This window comes from Protomyctophum bolini (genome assembly GCF_963924005.1).
Source record: "Protomyctophum bolini genome assembly, chromosome: 18".
Classification (NCBI taxonomy): domain Eukaryota; kingdom Metazoa; phylum Chordata; class Actinopteri; order Myctophiformes; family Myctophidae; genus Protomyctophum; species Protomyctophum bolini.
In genome coordinates this window covers 19,416,582-19,432,944 of record NC_137879.1, presented here as the reverse complement: position 1 = coordinate 19,432,944, position 16,363 = coordinate 19,416,582, and the positions used below count along the sequence as shown (strand labels likewise).

Sequence of the window (16,363 nt, the reverse complement as noted above, 5' to 3'; positions counted from 1 at the left end):
CCTCCTTCCAAGTGTACTGCTGCTGTATTTAAGGACTTTTCTTATATTAACGCATCATCGTCAATTCCTGTGTAATTTGTGACCATAACCTTGTGGCCCATTGTTATATGCGTCTCAATGCTCCTGTTGATCATAGTGAATATAAATACCTATACCAATAATATCATCTCATGTCTGAGTGACCACCTGTCCATTGTTATAGTTTTCTAGACACAGTGAAACAGACTTCTGACATAATCTTTGCTGACTGTGTGTGTGCGTGTTCGTGCGTGGGCGCGTGCATGTGTGCAGGAGAACGAGAAGTGCCAAGGAGGGAAGCTTGCCTCTGCTGTTGAAGAGGGTCTGGATGAATATTTAATTAATCTCCAGCACAAAAACAGGTGATGTGTGAGTAGCAGGTTATTGGGCATGGGCATATTGGCTTTCACAGAGGAGACACCTGACACGGACTGAATTGTCAGTGCTCACTAATAGGAGGCTTTGATTGCCTCCATGCACGTTGAGAGACAATGACTGAGTATGACAAGTGCTCTGTAGCTGAAGACTTTTGGTGATTAAATAGGGATTCTCTCTTTGTCTCTCACTCTCACTAACATAAATTCTTATTCTTATCCTGAAACACCTCCTTGAATGTAATTTGGTGGAGCTATTCAGACACCTTTGACCATAGCATTTGTCTGTGCTGTTGTATTTCATGTATCTAATTGGCTTTCTGTATGTTTTGGCTGTCATATATTGTACCTTTTTATGCTTTACAGCAAAGTCTTGAGCCATATTCAGACTGTAAACTTTTTTCCCCCATCAGGATTCTAAAGCGCCTTCAAAGCAAAGACCCCAGGGACATTGAGTTGGAGCGCCTTGAACAGGGCTTCTCCATTTACCTGAACGGAGCTAACGCTGAAGCCTGTAGCAAGCAGCCCAAGAGAAACTGCCACAAGTATCTCGCCTCTCAGCCACCTGCTCGGAAAACAACACACACAGCTGGTACGCCTGTTACAAAACCATATGTCTAGGGGTAAAGGTAATGTAATATATGAGAGAAACGGAAACCAAGGCCTTAATACAAGGATTTATTCAATAGTATAATGAATAAATTATAAGAATCAACAATAGTTTACAAAATAAATGGCTCTTTAACTCGCATGAACATAATAAACGGAATCCAAAAACAAAACTAAAGGTATTCCTTTCCGAAGGGAATAACTTGTCTAACAAAAGTTCAGCTTCACAAAATAAAGGAACAAAACAGTTGGCGACATGTAGTAGTAGTACGACGGATGGGGGAAAGACCTTGGAAGTGTTTCCCCAGCGCTGGGCTGGGCATGAATGGGCTATGTAGTGAGAGAGCCGCGGCCGCTAGCTCGCTCACGTGACCGTCAGCCAATCAGGGAGGTTGATCAGACCTCCATGGTCATGGCCAACAGGGTTACCCCAGCCACACAGCTGATGACAATCAGTCTGTCTGAAAACCCATTAGTATCCTCTGCATGGGAGGAGAGTTAGTCTAATACAGGTTCATAACAACTGCTGCACAGATATAGATATATATATATATATTAGAAGACATCTAGGCCTAAGATAATCCACATACATATATATATACTATAACAATATACCACCATATAAATATATATATACTATTAGCAATAAACATATATATATTTATAATCCAAAATAACACTCATAAATCATAACACTCATAATTAATCATAACCACACACGACCATAGTCGTGACACCCCCCTTCCCGAAAAGAAGTTATATCCCCAAATAACTTCTTCTCAAAGAAGAGAGCACCTTAAACCCGGGAAAGGGCATCCGCAAGGACATTGTCCGTCCCCTTCTTGTGGCGAATTTCCACTTCAAAGTCCTGTAGCATCAAGGACCATCTCATCAGTCTCTGATTTGAATTTTGCATTTGCCTTAGGAACACAAGGGGATTATGGTCAGTATAGACAACAATAGGCAACGGGCTTGAGCCAACATATACCTCGAAAAATTGTAATGCAAGTAACAGGGCGAGAGCTTCCTTCTCAACGGTACTATAGTTACCCTGCGCTGAATTAAATTTCTTTGAATAGTAACAGATGGGATGATCGATATCCTGAAGATCCTCCTGGAGCAGGACAGCACCGGCGCCACAGGCGCTGGCATCCACCTCCAGCTTGAACGGTTTGGTGAAGTCGGGCGCAGCCAGGACTGGAGTGCTGCAGAGGAGAGCCTTGCAGGATTCGAACGCTAACTGACAGGCAGGCGACCAGATAAATACTCTTTTGACGCTAGTCAGCGTAGTCAGCGGCGCAGTGACGGCAGCAAAATTTTTGCAAAACCCCCGGTAGTAACCTGCCATGCCCAAAAACCGGCGGAGCTCACGCCTAGTCCTCGGCACAGGATATTCTAGAATAGCCTGGATTTTTGCATTAATAGCACGTACCTGGCCCTGACCAACCTGCTTCCCAAGATACGTTACGGTCGCACAACCAAATTCACATTTTGACAAATTTAATGTCAGGTTAGCCTCTCCTAACCGCTGAAAAATCTGTCTCAAAGTGTGTATATGCTCAAGCCAAGTATCATTATATGCCACAACATCGTCCAAATAAGTCTCTGTATTGTCCACGCCTCTTAGTACATTATTCATTAATCTTTGAAATGTCGCTGGTGCATTTCTTAAGCCAAATGGCATCACTGTATATTGGTATAAACCGTCTGGTGTCACGAATGCACTGATCTCTGATGCACGGGGTGTCAAAGCCACTTGCCAATAACCCTTTAGCAAATCCAATTTAGTTACAAATTTAGCAGACCCCACCCGATCCACGCAATCCAACATCCTCGGGAGCGGATAACTGTCAGCCTGCGTTATATTGTTAACCTTACGAAAATCTGTACAAAACCGCTGGCTCCCGTCAGCCTTAGGCACCAGCAAGCAGGGGCTAGACCACGCACTGCTGCTATGAACAGCCAGCCCGTTCTCCAACAAGTAGTCAACCTCTTTTCGTAGTAAAGCACGCTTGGTTGGATTAACCCGATAGGCATGTTGCTTAATAGGAGGGCAATCCTTCTGTACAATTACGTCATGAGAAAGGGCTGATGTGCATGATGGGTTATCTGAAAACAGATTCACATTATTTTCCATCAAATCAATAATGTCTGCTTGCGCCTGGGGACCCAAATGTTTTAAATACCCCGGTAAATCATTCAATATTTCAGAGTTCTGTAGACGTGACCCAGACGAACCTTTTACACGCAGCCCATCACTCTCAGGGGAATAAAGTGACGGCGCTGCTGCAGAAAGTGAGGCGACAACTGCGGGAATAACAGGAGTATCTGACTCGGTGCGAGCCAGATACGGCTTGAGCATATTCACATGACAAACCCTTGTCTTTTTGCGACGATCGGGCGTCAAAATCACATAATCCGTTTCACTTATTTTTTTGTCAATCACATAAGGACCACTGAATTTGGCCTGGAAGGCTGAGCTTTGCAGTGGGAGCAGCACCAACACCCTCTGACCCACAGCAAACACTCTATGCACAGCCTTCCTGTCAAACCATGCCTTCATTTTACCTTGAGCTTTACTCAGAAAGCTGCTAGCCATCTGTCTGGCCTTGTGCAATCGCTCGCGAAACCCCGCAACAAAATCCAATACATTAGTCACCGGCGAGTTTGCGTTGGCTAATAAGCCCTCTCGAAACGCACGCAACGGCCCGCGCACCGTATGGCCAAACACCAGCTCCGCTGGGCTAAACCCCAGCGACTCCTGTACGCTCTCTCTTACTGCCAGCATAAGATAAGGCAAGCCCTCGTCCCAGGCTTTACCAGTTTCGTGACAGTATTTCTTCATCATCGCTTTCAACGTCTGGTGAAACCGCTCAAGCGCGCCCTGGGACTCAGGATGATAAGCGCTAGAGTGTCTGTGTTCTATGCCAAGGGTGGAAGCAACTTGAGCAAATAATTTTGACATGAAATTTGAGCCCTGGTCACTTTGAAGATACCGGCAAAAACCAAAAGTAGAGAAAAAGCTAGAAAGCGCTTTAATAACTGGTCTCACTTTTAGTGTGCGTAATGGGAACGCTTCTGGGTAGCGCGTTGCACTACACATTACAGTAAGAAGGTATTTGTGACCAGATTTTGTGGTCGGTAATGGACCGACACAGTCAATCATGATGTGCTCAAATGGTTCACCCACAGCAGGGATCGGTTTCAACGGCGCGGGCGGAATAGTCTGGTTTGGCTTCCCCGTCATCTGACACACATGACAAGTGCGGCAGAAGTCAGTAACAGACGCATTCAAACCCGGCCAGAAAAAATAGCGTAGGATGCGGTCATAAGTTTTACGAATGCCCAGGTGGCCAGAAATGTTGTCGTGAGCCAGACTGAGAATCTGGGAACGGAAACCCTGAGGTACCACAACCTGACGCACCACATTCCATTTCAAGTCACCGATAGCCGCTGGAAACCATTTACGCACAAGGAGGCCATCCTCTACACTATATGCACTCGGCCCAGCAGCCTCACCCACTTTGGTAACTGCCTCCCAGCACACAGAGAGAGAGCGATCGTGCTTCTGCGCATGCGCAAATGTTTCCCTATCGATATCAAACCCAAAATCACTTTTAGTAGCCAGCAAGCTTTTCCTAGCCCGCTTACGCGGTGTCTGTGGGGCATCACCCACTGGTCGCTCGGCACACAAGAAAGTGTCACACAACGTAGCCTCGTCATCAAACTTTTTCAATTGTGCGCGAGTCACAGCACAACCCGGAAACACAGTGGGTGGGGCTCCCAGCGCAGGCATAGCTACGTTAGCCACAGGTTTTTCAACCACTTCTAGCGACGCAAACACTTTGTCCCCAGCTATGTCGTTGCCAAGAATCATCCCCACACCTTCAATGGGTAAACTTTCACGTAGCCCGATCTGCACAAGACCAGAAACAAGTGGAGAGCGTAGGTGGATCATATGCAATGGAGCGCGAGAGGATATCATTTCCACGCCCAAAACCAATGCATCGGAACCACAAAAGGTATTCTCCGCAAATGGCAGTACACTCTGTAAAATAAGGGACTGTGAGGCGCCTGTATCACGCAAAATGGTGATAGGAACGCGCTCATTTTCCTTATCAGACAGCGAGACTGAGCCATGCAAAATAAAGGGATCAAAACACTCCTCTACCTCCGCCCGGACAGCCATAGCTGTCTCGGAAGCAGACCGAGGAATAGTATGCACAAACCCCACACCCTTTGGTTTTTTTGAATACACATTTCCATTTCCATTCTCTTTCTGCTGCTTATGTTGTACTTTAGGGCAGCGAGAAACCAAATGGCCCACTTCATGACAGTAAAAACAAGCACGATTGTCAGGCGCTGCACTTGCGCCCCTCGGTGGACTTTTCGGTTGTGACAATTTGTGCTGTTTTTTCTGCATGTTGAACAGACCCTCCCCGCTACGCACCGGAGAAACACCCGAACGGTGCGTCAGATCATATTCATCGGCCCTCACAGAGGCTTTAGCAATTGAGTTAATCTTTTGTTCCTCAAGATAGACAACAATACGATCTGGGATACATGATTTGAAATCTTCCATCACTATCAGCTCAGTAAGCTGCTCAAAAGTGTGTACGTTGCTCGCGTTGCACCATTTCCTAAACAATGTGGCTTTTTCACGGCCAAATTCCACAAACGTTTGAGTAGAGGATTTTTGAGCGGCCCTATATTTTTGCCTATAATGTTCAGGCACCATTTCGAAACCGCTAAGGATAGCCGCCTTTACGACATCATAACATAGGCTCTCATCCACCGTGAGTGCGCTACAGATATCCTGTGCTCTACCTGTCAATTTACATTGGAGTAGCAAACTCCAGAATTCCCTGGGCCACTTAACAGCACCAGCAATTCGTTCAAAAGCACAAAAGTAGTTATCCAACTCACCCTCCTTGAACGCAGGTACCAATGCGATTTGTTTGCTTATGTCGAACGCTGCCACTCCTCTGGAACCTGGGGGTGACCCGTGTCGCTGCTGGGAGGCGGGCGCCCCTGCGGACGCCTCGTCGGGGTAGGTCTGGCCTCGCAGGCGTGCCATGTCGAGCTCATGTCTCTGATGCTGTAGTTTGCACTCCTCGCTCTTCAGCGTTGTTAGTGCTATTTCCAGCTCAAGCTCCCGGAGGCGCAGAACCCCCCCTATGTCCTGAGGACTCCCCCCAGTGCCCCGTGGGTAATCATGTGGGGCCTGAGCAGACGGGTCCCCCGCGGGATCCTCGCCCTGCTCTAACACACCCGTAGTGTCAGACTGATTGGCCCCACTAGAACTCGGTTCTGCGACAATGAGTGATACGTCTCCCCCCTCACTCTCATCTGACAGCATCGTAATGACTCCCTGTGAAAACAACTGCCGTGAGACAGCTGCGAAAATCGCCTCTTTCTTTTTGGTACCGTGCGGTAAAGGAACGTTAAATTGTTTGGCAATACTGTACAATTCCCAATATGAGCACTGTTGTAGCTCCTCAAGCGACAGGACATCCGTACTAGCACCCTGGTCATCAGAGGCCATACCAAATACAGGCCATATACAAAATCCGCTACTCAAACTGGTACGAGCAACATACTCACCATTAATACTCCCCAATCCGTCTACCACCAAAAGCAATACTAGCAAAACAAAAAACATAACCAACTGAACAACTGAATCCTTAATTTGTTTTTTGAAACGGACGGGCTCCCAAATATGTTACAAAACCATATGTCTAGGGGTAAAGGTAATGTAATATATGAGAGAAACGGAAACCAAGGCCTTAATACAAGGATTTATTCAATAGTATAATGAATAAATTATAAGAATCAACAATAGTTTACAAAATAAATGGCTCTTTAACTCGCATGAACATAATAAACGGAATCCAAAAACAAAACTAAAGGTATTCCTTTCCGAAGGGAATAACTTGTCTAACAAAAGTTCAGCTTCACAAAATAAAGGAACAAAACAGTTGGCGACATGTAGTAGTAGTACGACGGATGGGGGAAAGACCTTGGAAGTGTTTCCCCAGCGCTGGGCTGGGCATGAATGGGCTATGTAGTGAGAGAGCCGCGGCCGCTAGCTCGCTCACGTGACCGTCAGCCAATCAGGGAGGTTGATCAGACCTCCATGGTCATGGCCAACAGGGTTACCCCAGCCACACAGCTGATGACAATCAGTCTGTCTGAAAACCCATTAGTATCCTCTGCATGGGAGGAGAGTTAGTCTAATACAGGTTCATAACAACTGCTGCACAGATATAGATATATATATATATATTAGAAGACATCTAGGCCTAAGATAATCCACATACATATATATATACTATAACAATATACCACCATATAAATATATATATACTATTAGCAATAAACATATATATATTTATAATCCAAAATAACACTCATAAATCATAACACTCATAATTAATCATAACCACACACGACCATAGTCGTGACAACGCCGCTGCAAGGACAGAAATAAATCTGCAGCAGACGCTCAATAATGAAAGCTCTTACATAAGCTACCATGCAATGCAAACAGCCATATTACTTCGTATGTATTTTAACCACTTAAACCCCATATGTTGTTGAGCAGGGTCACTCAGGCCTCTATAGTAGTGTCTTGCTGTTTTCGCTCTGGCGTCTTCACTAGAAAAGTGAAGACGCCAAAAGTGATAGGCCGGAATGACATTTGTGATAATTTGATTAGTTGAGCACAGAATGTGATGTATGAAGAGCGCCCCTCACTTCACACGGTGTGATTTTAAAATGTATATCTTATTAACTAAAGATAAATTATGAATAAAGATGCAGTAAGTGATATTATTTTGTGTTAAATAGTTATACTGATAACTAAATTGATCCATCCAGGATCCTGATGAATCATGACCACAAAACATTTGATTCTGTGATTTTATTTTATTTTTTTATTTCTTTCACAGAATCAAATGTTTTATGGTCATAATTTACCAAGATCCTGGATGGCTTGATTCTAGGCTTAAAATAATTAAATAAATTAAGATAAATATTTTTGGAAATCTCTATGAGAAAAATGAATGCGTCTGGATCTGGTCCGCCACTGCTATGCTTTAATCTAATTCTTTTTTTGTTTTAACCAAAAATATCACTTACACTACCTTTTAGCAATACTCCTAATTATAGTAAACCAACCACTTCTGTAACAACGATAGATTTGATGATAAACGTGGACGTCCTCAGTTTTCATACACAGTATAGGGTCCACACCTTTCCTAATCCTATCCACTGTGCAATGGGTATCATTGCCCTTGTTTAGGATTTTATAGGGTCTGACTCTGATTGGAGTAGAGTCAGAGCACTGGCAACTACCACCACCCCTCAGCTACTACATTGCATGGTATAATCCCATGCCCAGCGTCTGAATAAATCATAGTGACATTTGTAACTGGCAGCCATTTCTTTTTTTTCTTTTCCATCTCTATGTGCTCTGGACCATCTGTGTATATACAACTATGTATTTGCTCTCCTCAGCCTCTGAGGTGAACACTCTGCGTTGCCCCGCTTATGTGCCATTTTCTTACTGTGACTCATGGGCAGATGCCCCAAGACGATGCGCCCGGCAGCTAGCTGAGTATAGCCGTGATCCAGAGCACGCTGGAAAACAGAGGAGCCACACCGCCCCGGTGAAAGTCCAGAGGAGAGAATGGGTGCAGGTGAAGAACCTTTCAGTTTTTATAGCACACTCTTTTTAGCACATGATCTTAAGACTTGTATGTATTCCAAAAATATGTATGAATGTAATACAAACCTGTCTATATACAGTAACATTGCCTTTGTTTTGCCTTCAGCATTCAGTCAGGATTCGAACGGAGGACGGAGCCACTTTGCAAATATCGCCGGAAAAGTCAGTGCAGTATTCCAATGATTTCGAGCCTCACAACAGCATAGACATGGAGGTAAGGCCTTATTATACTTGACGTATATAGACGTGAGTTTCCTCGGACACACGCATTGTTCTGTATATACCACCATTTAGTGTATGCAGATGTGAACGTGTTCCACACATGCATCTCGTAGATACTTCCACTTATGCCTGCACACCTGTGTGCCTCTTTTCCTTACAGTAAACAGAAATTGCTTACCAAGAATTTAAGCACAGTGGATTGTCTTATAGGCTTTTAACAAGAAGTTGTAAAGATGTTCATAGTGACCGATCTTCTCACACGACCGCAGAGTACAGTCACCGTAATTGTACACGCACAAAGTACGTGTGGTCATAAAATCTGAGAGGCAGCGGATGTCTGTGCGGACATGAGCTGGTGACAAAATTGACATCTTATGATGTTAGCGTGGTAGAGTGGACTAGTGGAGACAGACAAAGCAGTACCCAGCAGGGATGTGTGCGCATGCACTTCGACCCACTTTGTGTGTGTGTGTGTGTGTGTGTGTGTGTGTGTGTGTGTGTGTGTGTGTGTGTGTGTGTGTGTGTGTGATCATTTGGGGGAGGGGCTATGTGTCAGACACAGCTGCCTGTGTGACATCTAACATCTTTCTCTCTCTCCTTCCACTTCCCTTGCCTCCTGTCATCCCTCCATCGTCGTCACCTCCAGAGGTCCAGCCCGCGCTCCCCACACAATTGCCCCCGCTCCCCTAGGGACACCTGTAAGGCCGCGGCGTCACACTCCTTCAGCCCCAGGCCGGAGAGACGTGGGGCCCAGAGTGACTCCCTCACAGAGAAGGTGCTGCTCAATCTGGAAGAGGTGAAGGTGAGGTGGATTTTTTTTGTATGTATTTATTCGCTACTAATAGAAATGTTTTAATCTAGATGAAAATTATGCGCTTTTTATATTTCATTGCATTAGCTTTGCATGTGATTCAGGGAAACGTGTTACAGTCTTGTCGTGTGCTGCTAGCTGTTAATTTATGACACCTTTTTTTCCTTAAAGCTGAAGCCGTAAATTAGGATGCACGTAATTAAACTGTCAACTTATGTGTGTGGATCTGTGTGTGTGTGTGTGTGTGTGATTGCGTGCTTGTGTGCGTGTGCGCGTGTGCTCGTGTCTCTCTTGCGTGTGTGCACGTCCCCTCACATCCACCAATGGATGTGTGTGTGTGCGTCTCAACCCTGACCTTTACAATGTAGGTGTTGCGCCGGAGCCTGGAGGTTAGCATGCGCCGCAGCAGCCGCGACTCTGCAGGGGAGGAGTCGGATGAGGAGTGGGTGGAGGAGCACATGGAGAGGGACCAGAGCACAGAGAGCCTGGAGGAGCTCGGCCTGCCTCCGTCTTCCTCCAAGACATCCTCTTCCCACAACCGCCACCACCGAGCAGGCAGCACCGTCGGCCATTTCGACCCCGCAGACCTCATCGTATTAGACTTTGGACCCTCGCCAAAAGGTAGGTTCACTACCACCACCACCACCACCACCACCATATAAAAAAAAATCCTTATTGATTTTGTTTTGCCTCGTTTTGTTTGCGGTGAGATTTAATTGTCCAGAGTGGTTTGGTCTCATCCATTTATCTGCTTCATCATCACTGTTGACCTAAAAACATTGAAAGGAAGCGAGCGCATTTAGCAGTCTCTGCAAGATATGTGTAATGGGTTAGTCAGCACATGCTGGAAGGAAGCACACTGTAAAGAGTGTTCATTTCACTCTGAGAGATTGAAAATAGAGCTAACTAAGAGTTAAATTAACACTGGATTTGACAGTGCAGAAAAAGTGCATCTCAGTAATTGTTTAAAAAAAAAAGAAAAAAAAATATTTTTACATTTTCCATCAAAAGTGTTCTATTTCTTCAGGTGGAAAAATAGAGCGCTCACTATCTGCCAAGAGGAAAGACAACATTGAGGCCTACATACCCACCAAGCCTATGTTGGTGAGAAGCAAGACATTAGACAGGCCACCTTCAAAAGAGGCCAGAGATGCTCAGAGTAAGTCATCCCTTGTTAACATGACACATTGCTATGAGAAGAGACAGTATATTTTATTGCATTTGTAGAGGTCTGAGCTAGGGCTGAACTGACTATATATATCCCCGGGCTGGGGCAGTAATTGACTGAGGATGACCTTTTTTGAAGACCTTTGACGGTAATAGAAGCTTGGGTTTTTTCAGGCGGGTGTGGCTATTGTTAAGGACAGCTCGATTAGAAGACTCGCAATGGGGTTGCGAGCTCTCCCAGTGTGAAGACGACTACTGGTTTAAAACCCCTTCAACTCTTCTTCCAGGGCCAAGGAGTCGTGGAGATTGGCCCCTCTCAGCAGCCAGGAAGGCCCCCAGTGAGGAGCGTGACCCAGAGGAGACGGCATGCCAAGTCCTTCAGGCCCTCCAGAGAGAGAACAGCCCGCTGAGGAGCCACGAGCCTCGTGCGTTCAGCCACAACACAGTAAGGCTTCCACCACACTCCAGTGCACTTCACCAAACTTAACCCACTTAAACCCAACATGGTTGACCGGAGTCCCCCAGGGCTCTATACTAGTGTGTTTTCCGTTTTCTGTTATTGTGGGGAAAGCTTTTGCTGAATATAGCCACGTGGCGTGTTGTGAGCTTGCCCGATCTGCTATTTTCTATCTGCTATTTTCCGCAAAAGCTTTCCCCCGCAATATGGATGATGGGCGTTTTAGGGGTTAAAATCACCCACGAAATTATGCAGCATTTAATTTCAGCTGAACAGTCAGAGTGGAGTGGACACTGAGCAGCCAGGATGATGATTCCCACGAGTGCTCTGTAATATCCTGAGTTTTGTTAAAATAAGAGTTAGATGGCTTTATATTCCAATAGCAATCATTGCTATGGAGTGTGTTTGCTTTCAGGTCACAATTCCAATTTTATCCACTCAGGAAAGAGAACTCGTGCAGGGTAAAGTAAACAAGTAAAATTAGAAGTGATAAAAGAAAACTTGAACACTAAAACATTTCTCTCCTGATTTGATACATTTATTTTATTAAAGACTACAGAGCTGGGGAAATGCACTATAATGAAAGTTTTAAACAAAAAAAAGAATGAACACAAATTTTACAGTGTGCAGCTAACTCTGCTGAGCTGTATACCATCACTGCTCATAAATGCAGTAACCAATGACTTTTCTGTTGCTGTTAGTAGTTCATAACTTGTTTTTATGCCCTGCCCTTTCTGCATGCTTTTTTCATCATGGTGTATGGTGATCAAGAAATTAAGGTAATCGAAAGACCTGCTGTAGTCTGTGACTAGAATAGATTTGAGGCAGCATATTGCTCAAATGTGAAAACTGAAAACTGAAAACTTAAACCCTATATATATTTTTCTCTTCTAAAATAGCCAATCTACAAGCTCGTAGGGGTAGAATCTATAAAGACTTGCCCATGATGGGGACGCCAGGTTGAAAGTGGTTAAACGGTCACTTCCTTCCCTTCTCCTCCAGGGGAGAGGACACCAAATGATTAATGGCTCACTGCGGGATGACAGTTGTGACAAAGATGATAATGGAGTCACCAAGGCCATGCAAAGAATCACACTCATGGGCCCCAGGTACACTAATGGAACATGACAAACACATTCAGTTCAAGGCTTTATTGTCCCGTTCCAAAAGGAAATAATATGTAACAATTTACCACAGTTGATGAGATGTGAGTGGGAGTCAATAGCTTGATAAAAGTGCCATAAAAGGTTAATCATTGCAAAATACCAGATGCCATGTGCAAAATAAGCAACAGACACTCATCATGCATAGCTCGTTCCTACTGAAGCTGTCTGTACAAAAGCTGCAGCAAGTGAAATGATCAGTCTCAGAAAGGGAGGACCAAATTGATGCTCTCTGCCTCCCACTGTCCTTGAAGGGACAACCAGTATAATAATTCTAGGTAGTAACATAGCTCTCGGGGTTCAAGGTTCTTTATTGTCACGTGCACATAATAATACTGCAAGTTAGCAAGACTGCAGTCAGTGAAATTCTTACTTCTTAATGCAGAATATATTATATACACTTATACAGTATATCTATATGTATATATCTCTATATCTATTGTGACGCACATGAGTTCTGGAGAACCACTAATCCGACCGACTTCACACTCGACACTGCACTCCCTTAGGCCGGGTATCAGCAATACACATATACCAAATGTGAAGGTGAATGGTTGGACAGTTCTTGAGATATTTGAAGGAAAGACATAAGGCAATCTTATAGTTGCATTGCTCAGGGGCTCGAGTCGGCTGTCCCTCAAAGACTGATAGATTGAAAAGCATTTGTTCCTCTATTCAGGCAACAGCAAAAACTACTGAAGGCTCTGGAAAAGTTAGAGAATGGTCCCTGCTACGACATCCCTCAGACTGTCAAGACGGACAGCGGTAAACCACCGGTGAGTCATGAGCCCGCTCGTGCCATCACTCCAGAGGTGGTGACTAAATCCTGATGCTAGTGCAGGGCACTGTATGACACGCAGAGTCATTACGAAGCTGTGAGATGTCAGACGTACAGGAGGTGCCTCAAGCCTGATTTATAGTCCAGCGTACAATGCTGTCGTGTGCCAGAATTAACGATCCGCAAGTTCACAACAACACATCCCAGTGCATGCGACTCGTTGTGAGCTTATGGATCGGCTATTCTGCGGTGTTGTACGATGTAGCATAATTTCGGCATTAATAGTGCGTTTTGTATTGTCACGGCAGCAAAGACGACCGTCAGCGGAGGTGGCGCCCACTTTATACATCACCATGGAGATCCTATCCAACTGGGGGAACGCCCTGCAGGTGGGGCTGACGGAGATGCAGTTTTTCTGTCCTCGGAGCAGGAAGCTGTACGTGTCGCCCCACGACCTAGACATCAGGAACGCTGACTACCCTGGGAATCTGGGGGCACTGGTCAATGGCAAGGCCAAGGTGAGCCTCCTCCTCAGCCTGTTTAGATAGTCATTGTTTTTCATCATATTTGATTCACTTTAGTTCTTTCTAATTTGACATTGTATGTGAATGTGTATGATATCACCACAGCACAGAAGGTGTAATTAAAAAGCAAACTTGTTTTATTCATTGACAAATTACACCATGCTTGTGCATCAAGTAGTGGTTCTGACCAGTTATTGTACAAGGAGGAGAATGTTGAGGAGAAACAATCTAATCTAAGGAAAGTCTTAAGGTCCTTGCAGACTGCTGCTTGGAAATACGGCGGAAGAACGCAGCAAATAATCAGACGCAGCAGTCTGCAGGGACCTTTATTGTTCGATTACTCACTTCAATGGCCCCATCACATTCTCTGTTATAATTACCATTGCACCGTTTCTTACCGATGTGCTCCTGATTTTATTGTAAATGATCTTTTCTATTCTCTTGGATCGTCAGACCATCAAGGAGCGCCACATGTGGACTTGCCCGTTCCACCCCCCCATCCAGCTGTACTTCATCATCAGGAACACAGAGCGAGCCCCAGACTTTGGAATATCCCGCATCAAAATCTGGAACTACAACAGAAGCCCAAATGTTAGTAGGCTTCATCTATCTTATCTTATCTAAAAATGCGTGTTTGTACATCTATCAGTCTGTGTGTGTGTCCCACATTTCAAGAATCGTTGACCTTAACGTGTATCGCTGAGTGACGTGCCGAGTGTGAAGTTGCCAAGTCGGTCAGATGGGCACTTGTCCAGAAATATCTATAAATCCAAATATCTCTGTCTGCCTGCTTGCCTGCCCGTCCATCCGCCTGCCTGCCTGCCTGCCTGCCTGCCTGCTGTCTGTCTGTCTGTCTGTCTGTCTGTCTATCTGTCTGTTGTACTAGTCAAAGACAACGGGTACTCTGACAATTGGTACAATGGATATTGCATAACTGAAGGGGTGTGTGTTCCCAATAGGTATTGTTCCCAAAGGGCATCACCCGAGTTTTGTCAAATTATAATTCAGCAGGGAGGGTAGCTTGGGCTGTGAGGCGGCACATGGCAGTTTATGTGACATCAAAGTGTAAAAAATGGTTATATGTAGATAAGTTCCATTCCTAGACGACAACTCATCCATGGACTTGTTTCACTATATTTGACAGTCCATACATCCGATTGGTGATGAGGAAGGGTTTGGGTGGTGGTGATGTGACGGTGTTGTCATGGCCTTTACGTCAGAGGGCTGCTGTTTATGGGTGGTTGTGTGACGGTGTTGGCATGGCCTGAACATCAGAGGTGTGGTTCTCATAAGCCTTTGGTCAGATGCTCCAAATGTGGAACGCCAAGAGATTAGCCCCAGAGGATTAGTGTTGGGGATATACCCAGACTGCTGCTACAGTCCTCACTGCTGCTCACAGGAGGGATACAGTCACACCACACAGAGAAGAATTCTCTATTTCCTGCTATCTTTGCTACCACATACTGTAGGTCCTACACTTTATATTGTGTGCACTGGATTATCGGTAGGTGGGGAGCTTGGTGTGAAAACGTTGCACATTTACGGTGTGATTCACTGGCTAGGCTAGGGGATCGAGGAGATTTGTGTTGGCTTTAGCCATCTCTCTCCATGGCAGCCGTCACTTTGTGTCTGTGAGAATGCTACTTAACTGCTATCATGAGAGTTTATGTTCTGTGTTTATGAATTGGGTTTAAGAATCGGTGGTATTCCTTGCATAATTTCTCTGGTAAAGGTTTCTGGTTTTTCTTTCTGCTTAATTTCATACTTCTTTTTCAGGAGCTTGATGTTGGGGCACGCCACGTGAAGCTTTATCTCAACAGTACGCTGGTGTTTGAAGGCGAGCTGGAGAAGGGCTGCGGCAACCAAGTCTTTGATTACAGCACCACTATCGACCTTCAAGCACTCCAAGCTCCGGAATCGTTCTCTCCCAGCCCTGTGGCCTCGGGCCACAGTCTGCGGGGCGCCAGCCCCCAGTGCCATGATGATAGCAGAGACCTGGAGGACGGGGGCAGCACCCAGAGAGACCCATGTCCAAATGCCTGGCCCTCGGGGGCGCTAGTCCAGGCAAGGATCGACATGCAGGACAAAACCCACCCACCGCTCCCGCCCATCGCCCCGTCCCTGGCGCCCTGCGCCCTCCTGGCCCCGCGTTCTTCAATCGTAATGCAGAGGAACTCCTTCGACCTGCCCGGCCCCGAAGAACCCCTCCTCATCAGACAGCAGCTGGAGGAGCAGACAGTTACCACCCAGCCCTCCTCCCGAGGGGGAACACCGCAGTGGCTGCAGCCCCTGAGCAGGGGGGCCCCCGAGGGCTGTGAGGCCGGCAGGGAGAGGGAGCGCCCGCTGTGGCTGGTGCCTCAGCAGTCGGTGGAGCCCCAAACTCCTGTGGCGTCCCCTGCCTCTTCTTCGATGCTCCCAGAGCTCTCCTGTAACCCAGGCCGCGTGTGCAGAGGGATGGAGAGGACGGCGAACGGAGGTCCATGGCAAGCGGACTCCCTGGACCTGGCCTGT

The 16,363-nt window shown here is 45.9% G+C and overlaps 1 protein-coding gene across 1 annotated transcript in view; it reads left to right on the top strand.

Moving 5' to 3' along the window:
* The window catches only part of katnip (katanin interacting protein), a 35,351-nt gene that overhangs the window by 2,372 nt on the left and 16,616 nt on the right, over positions 1–16,363 (top strand). Inside the window, exons 3-15 of the mRNA XM_080789874.1 lie at positions 292–380; positions 806–984; positions 8,586–8,701; positions 8,837–8,944; positions 9,599–9,754; positions 10,132–10,384; positions 10,791–10,922; positions 11,218–11,375; positions 12,390–12,496; positions 13,230–13,326; positions 13,637–13,846; positions 14,306–14,443; positions 15,629–16,363. The exon at positions 15,629–16,363 is cut by the window's right edge and continues 136 nt beyond it. Coding sequence (XP_080646000.1) covers positions 292–380; positions 806–984; positions 8,586–8,701; positions 8,837–8,944; positions 9,599–9,754; positions 10,132–10,384; positions 10,791–10,922; positions 11,218–11,375; positions 12,390–12,496; positions 13,230–13,326; positions 13,637–13,846; positions 14,306–14,443; positions 15,629–16,363 — 2,478 coding nt within the window. The remainder of the gene's footprint in view (positions 1–291; positions 381–805; positions 985–8,585; positions 8,702–8,836; positions 8,945–9,598; positions 9,755–10,131; positions 10,385–10,790; positions 10,923–11,217; positions 11,376–12,389; positions 12,497–13,229; positions 13,327–13,636; positions 13,847–14,305; positions 14,444–15,628) is intronic.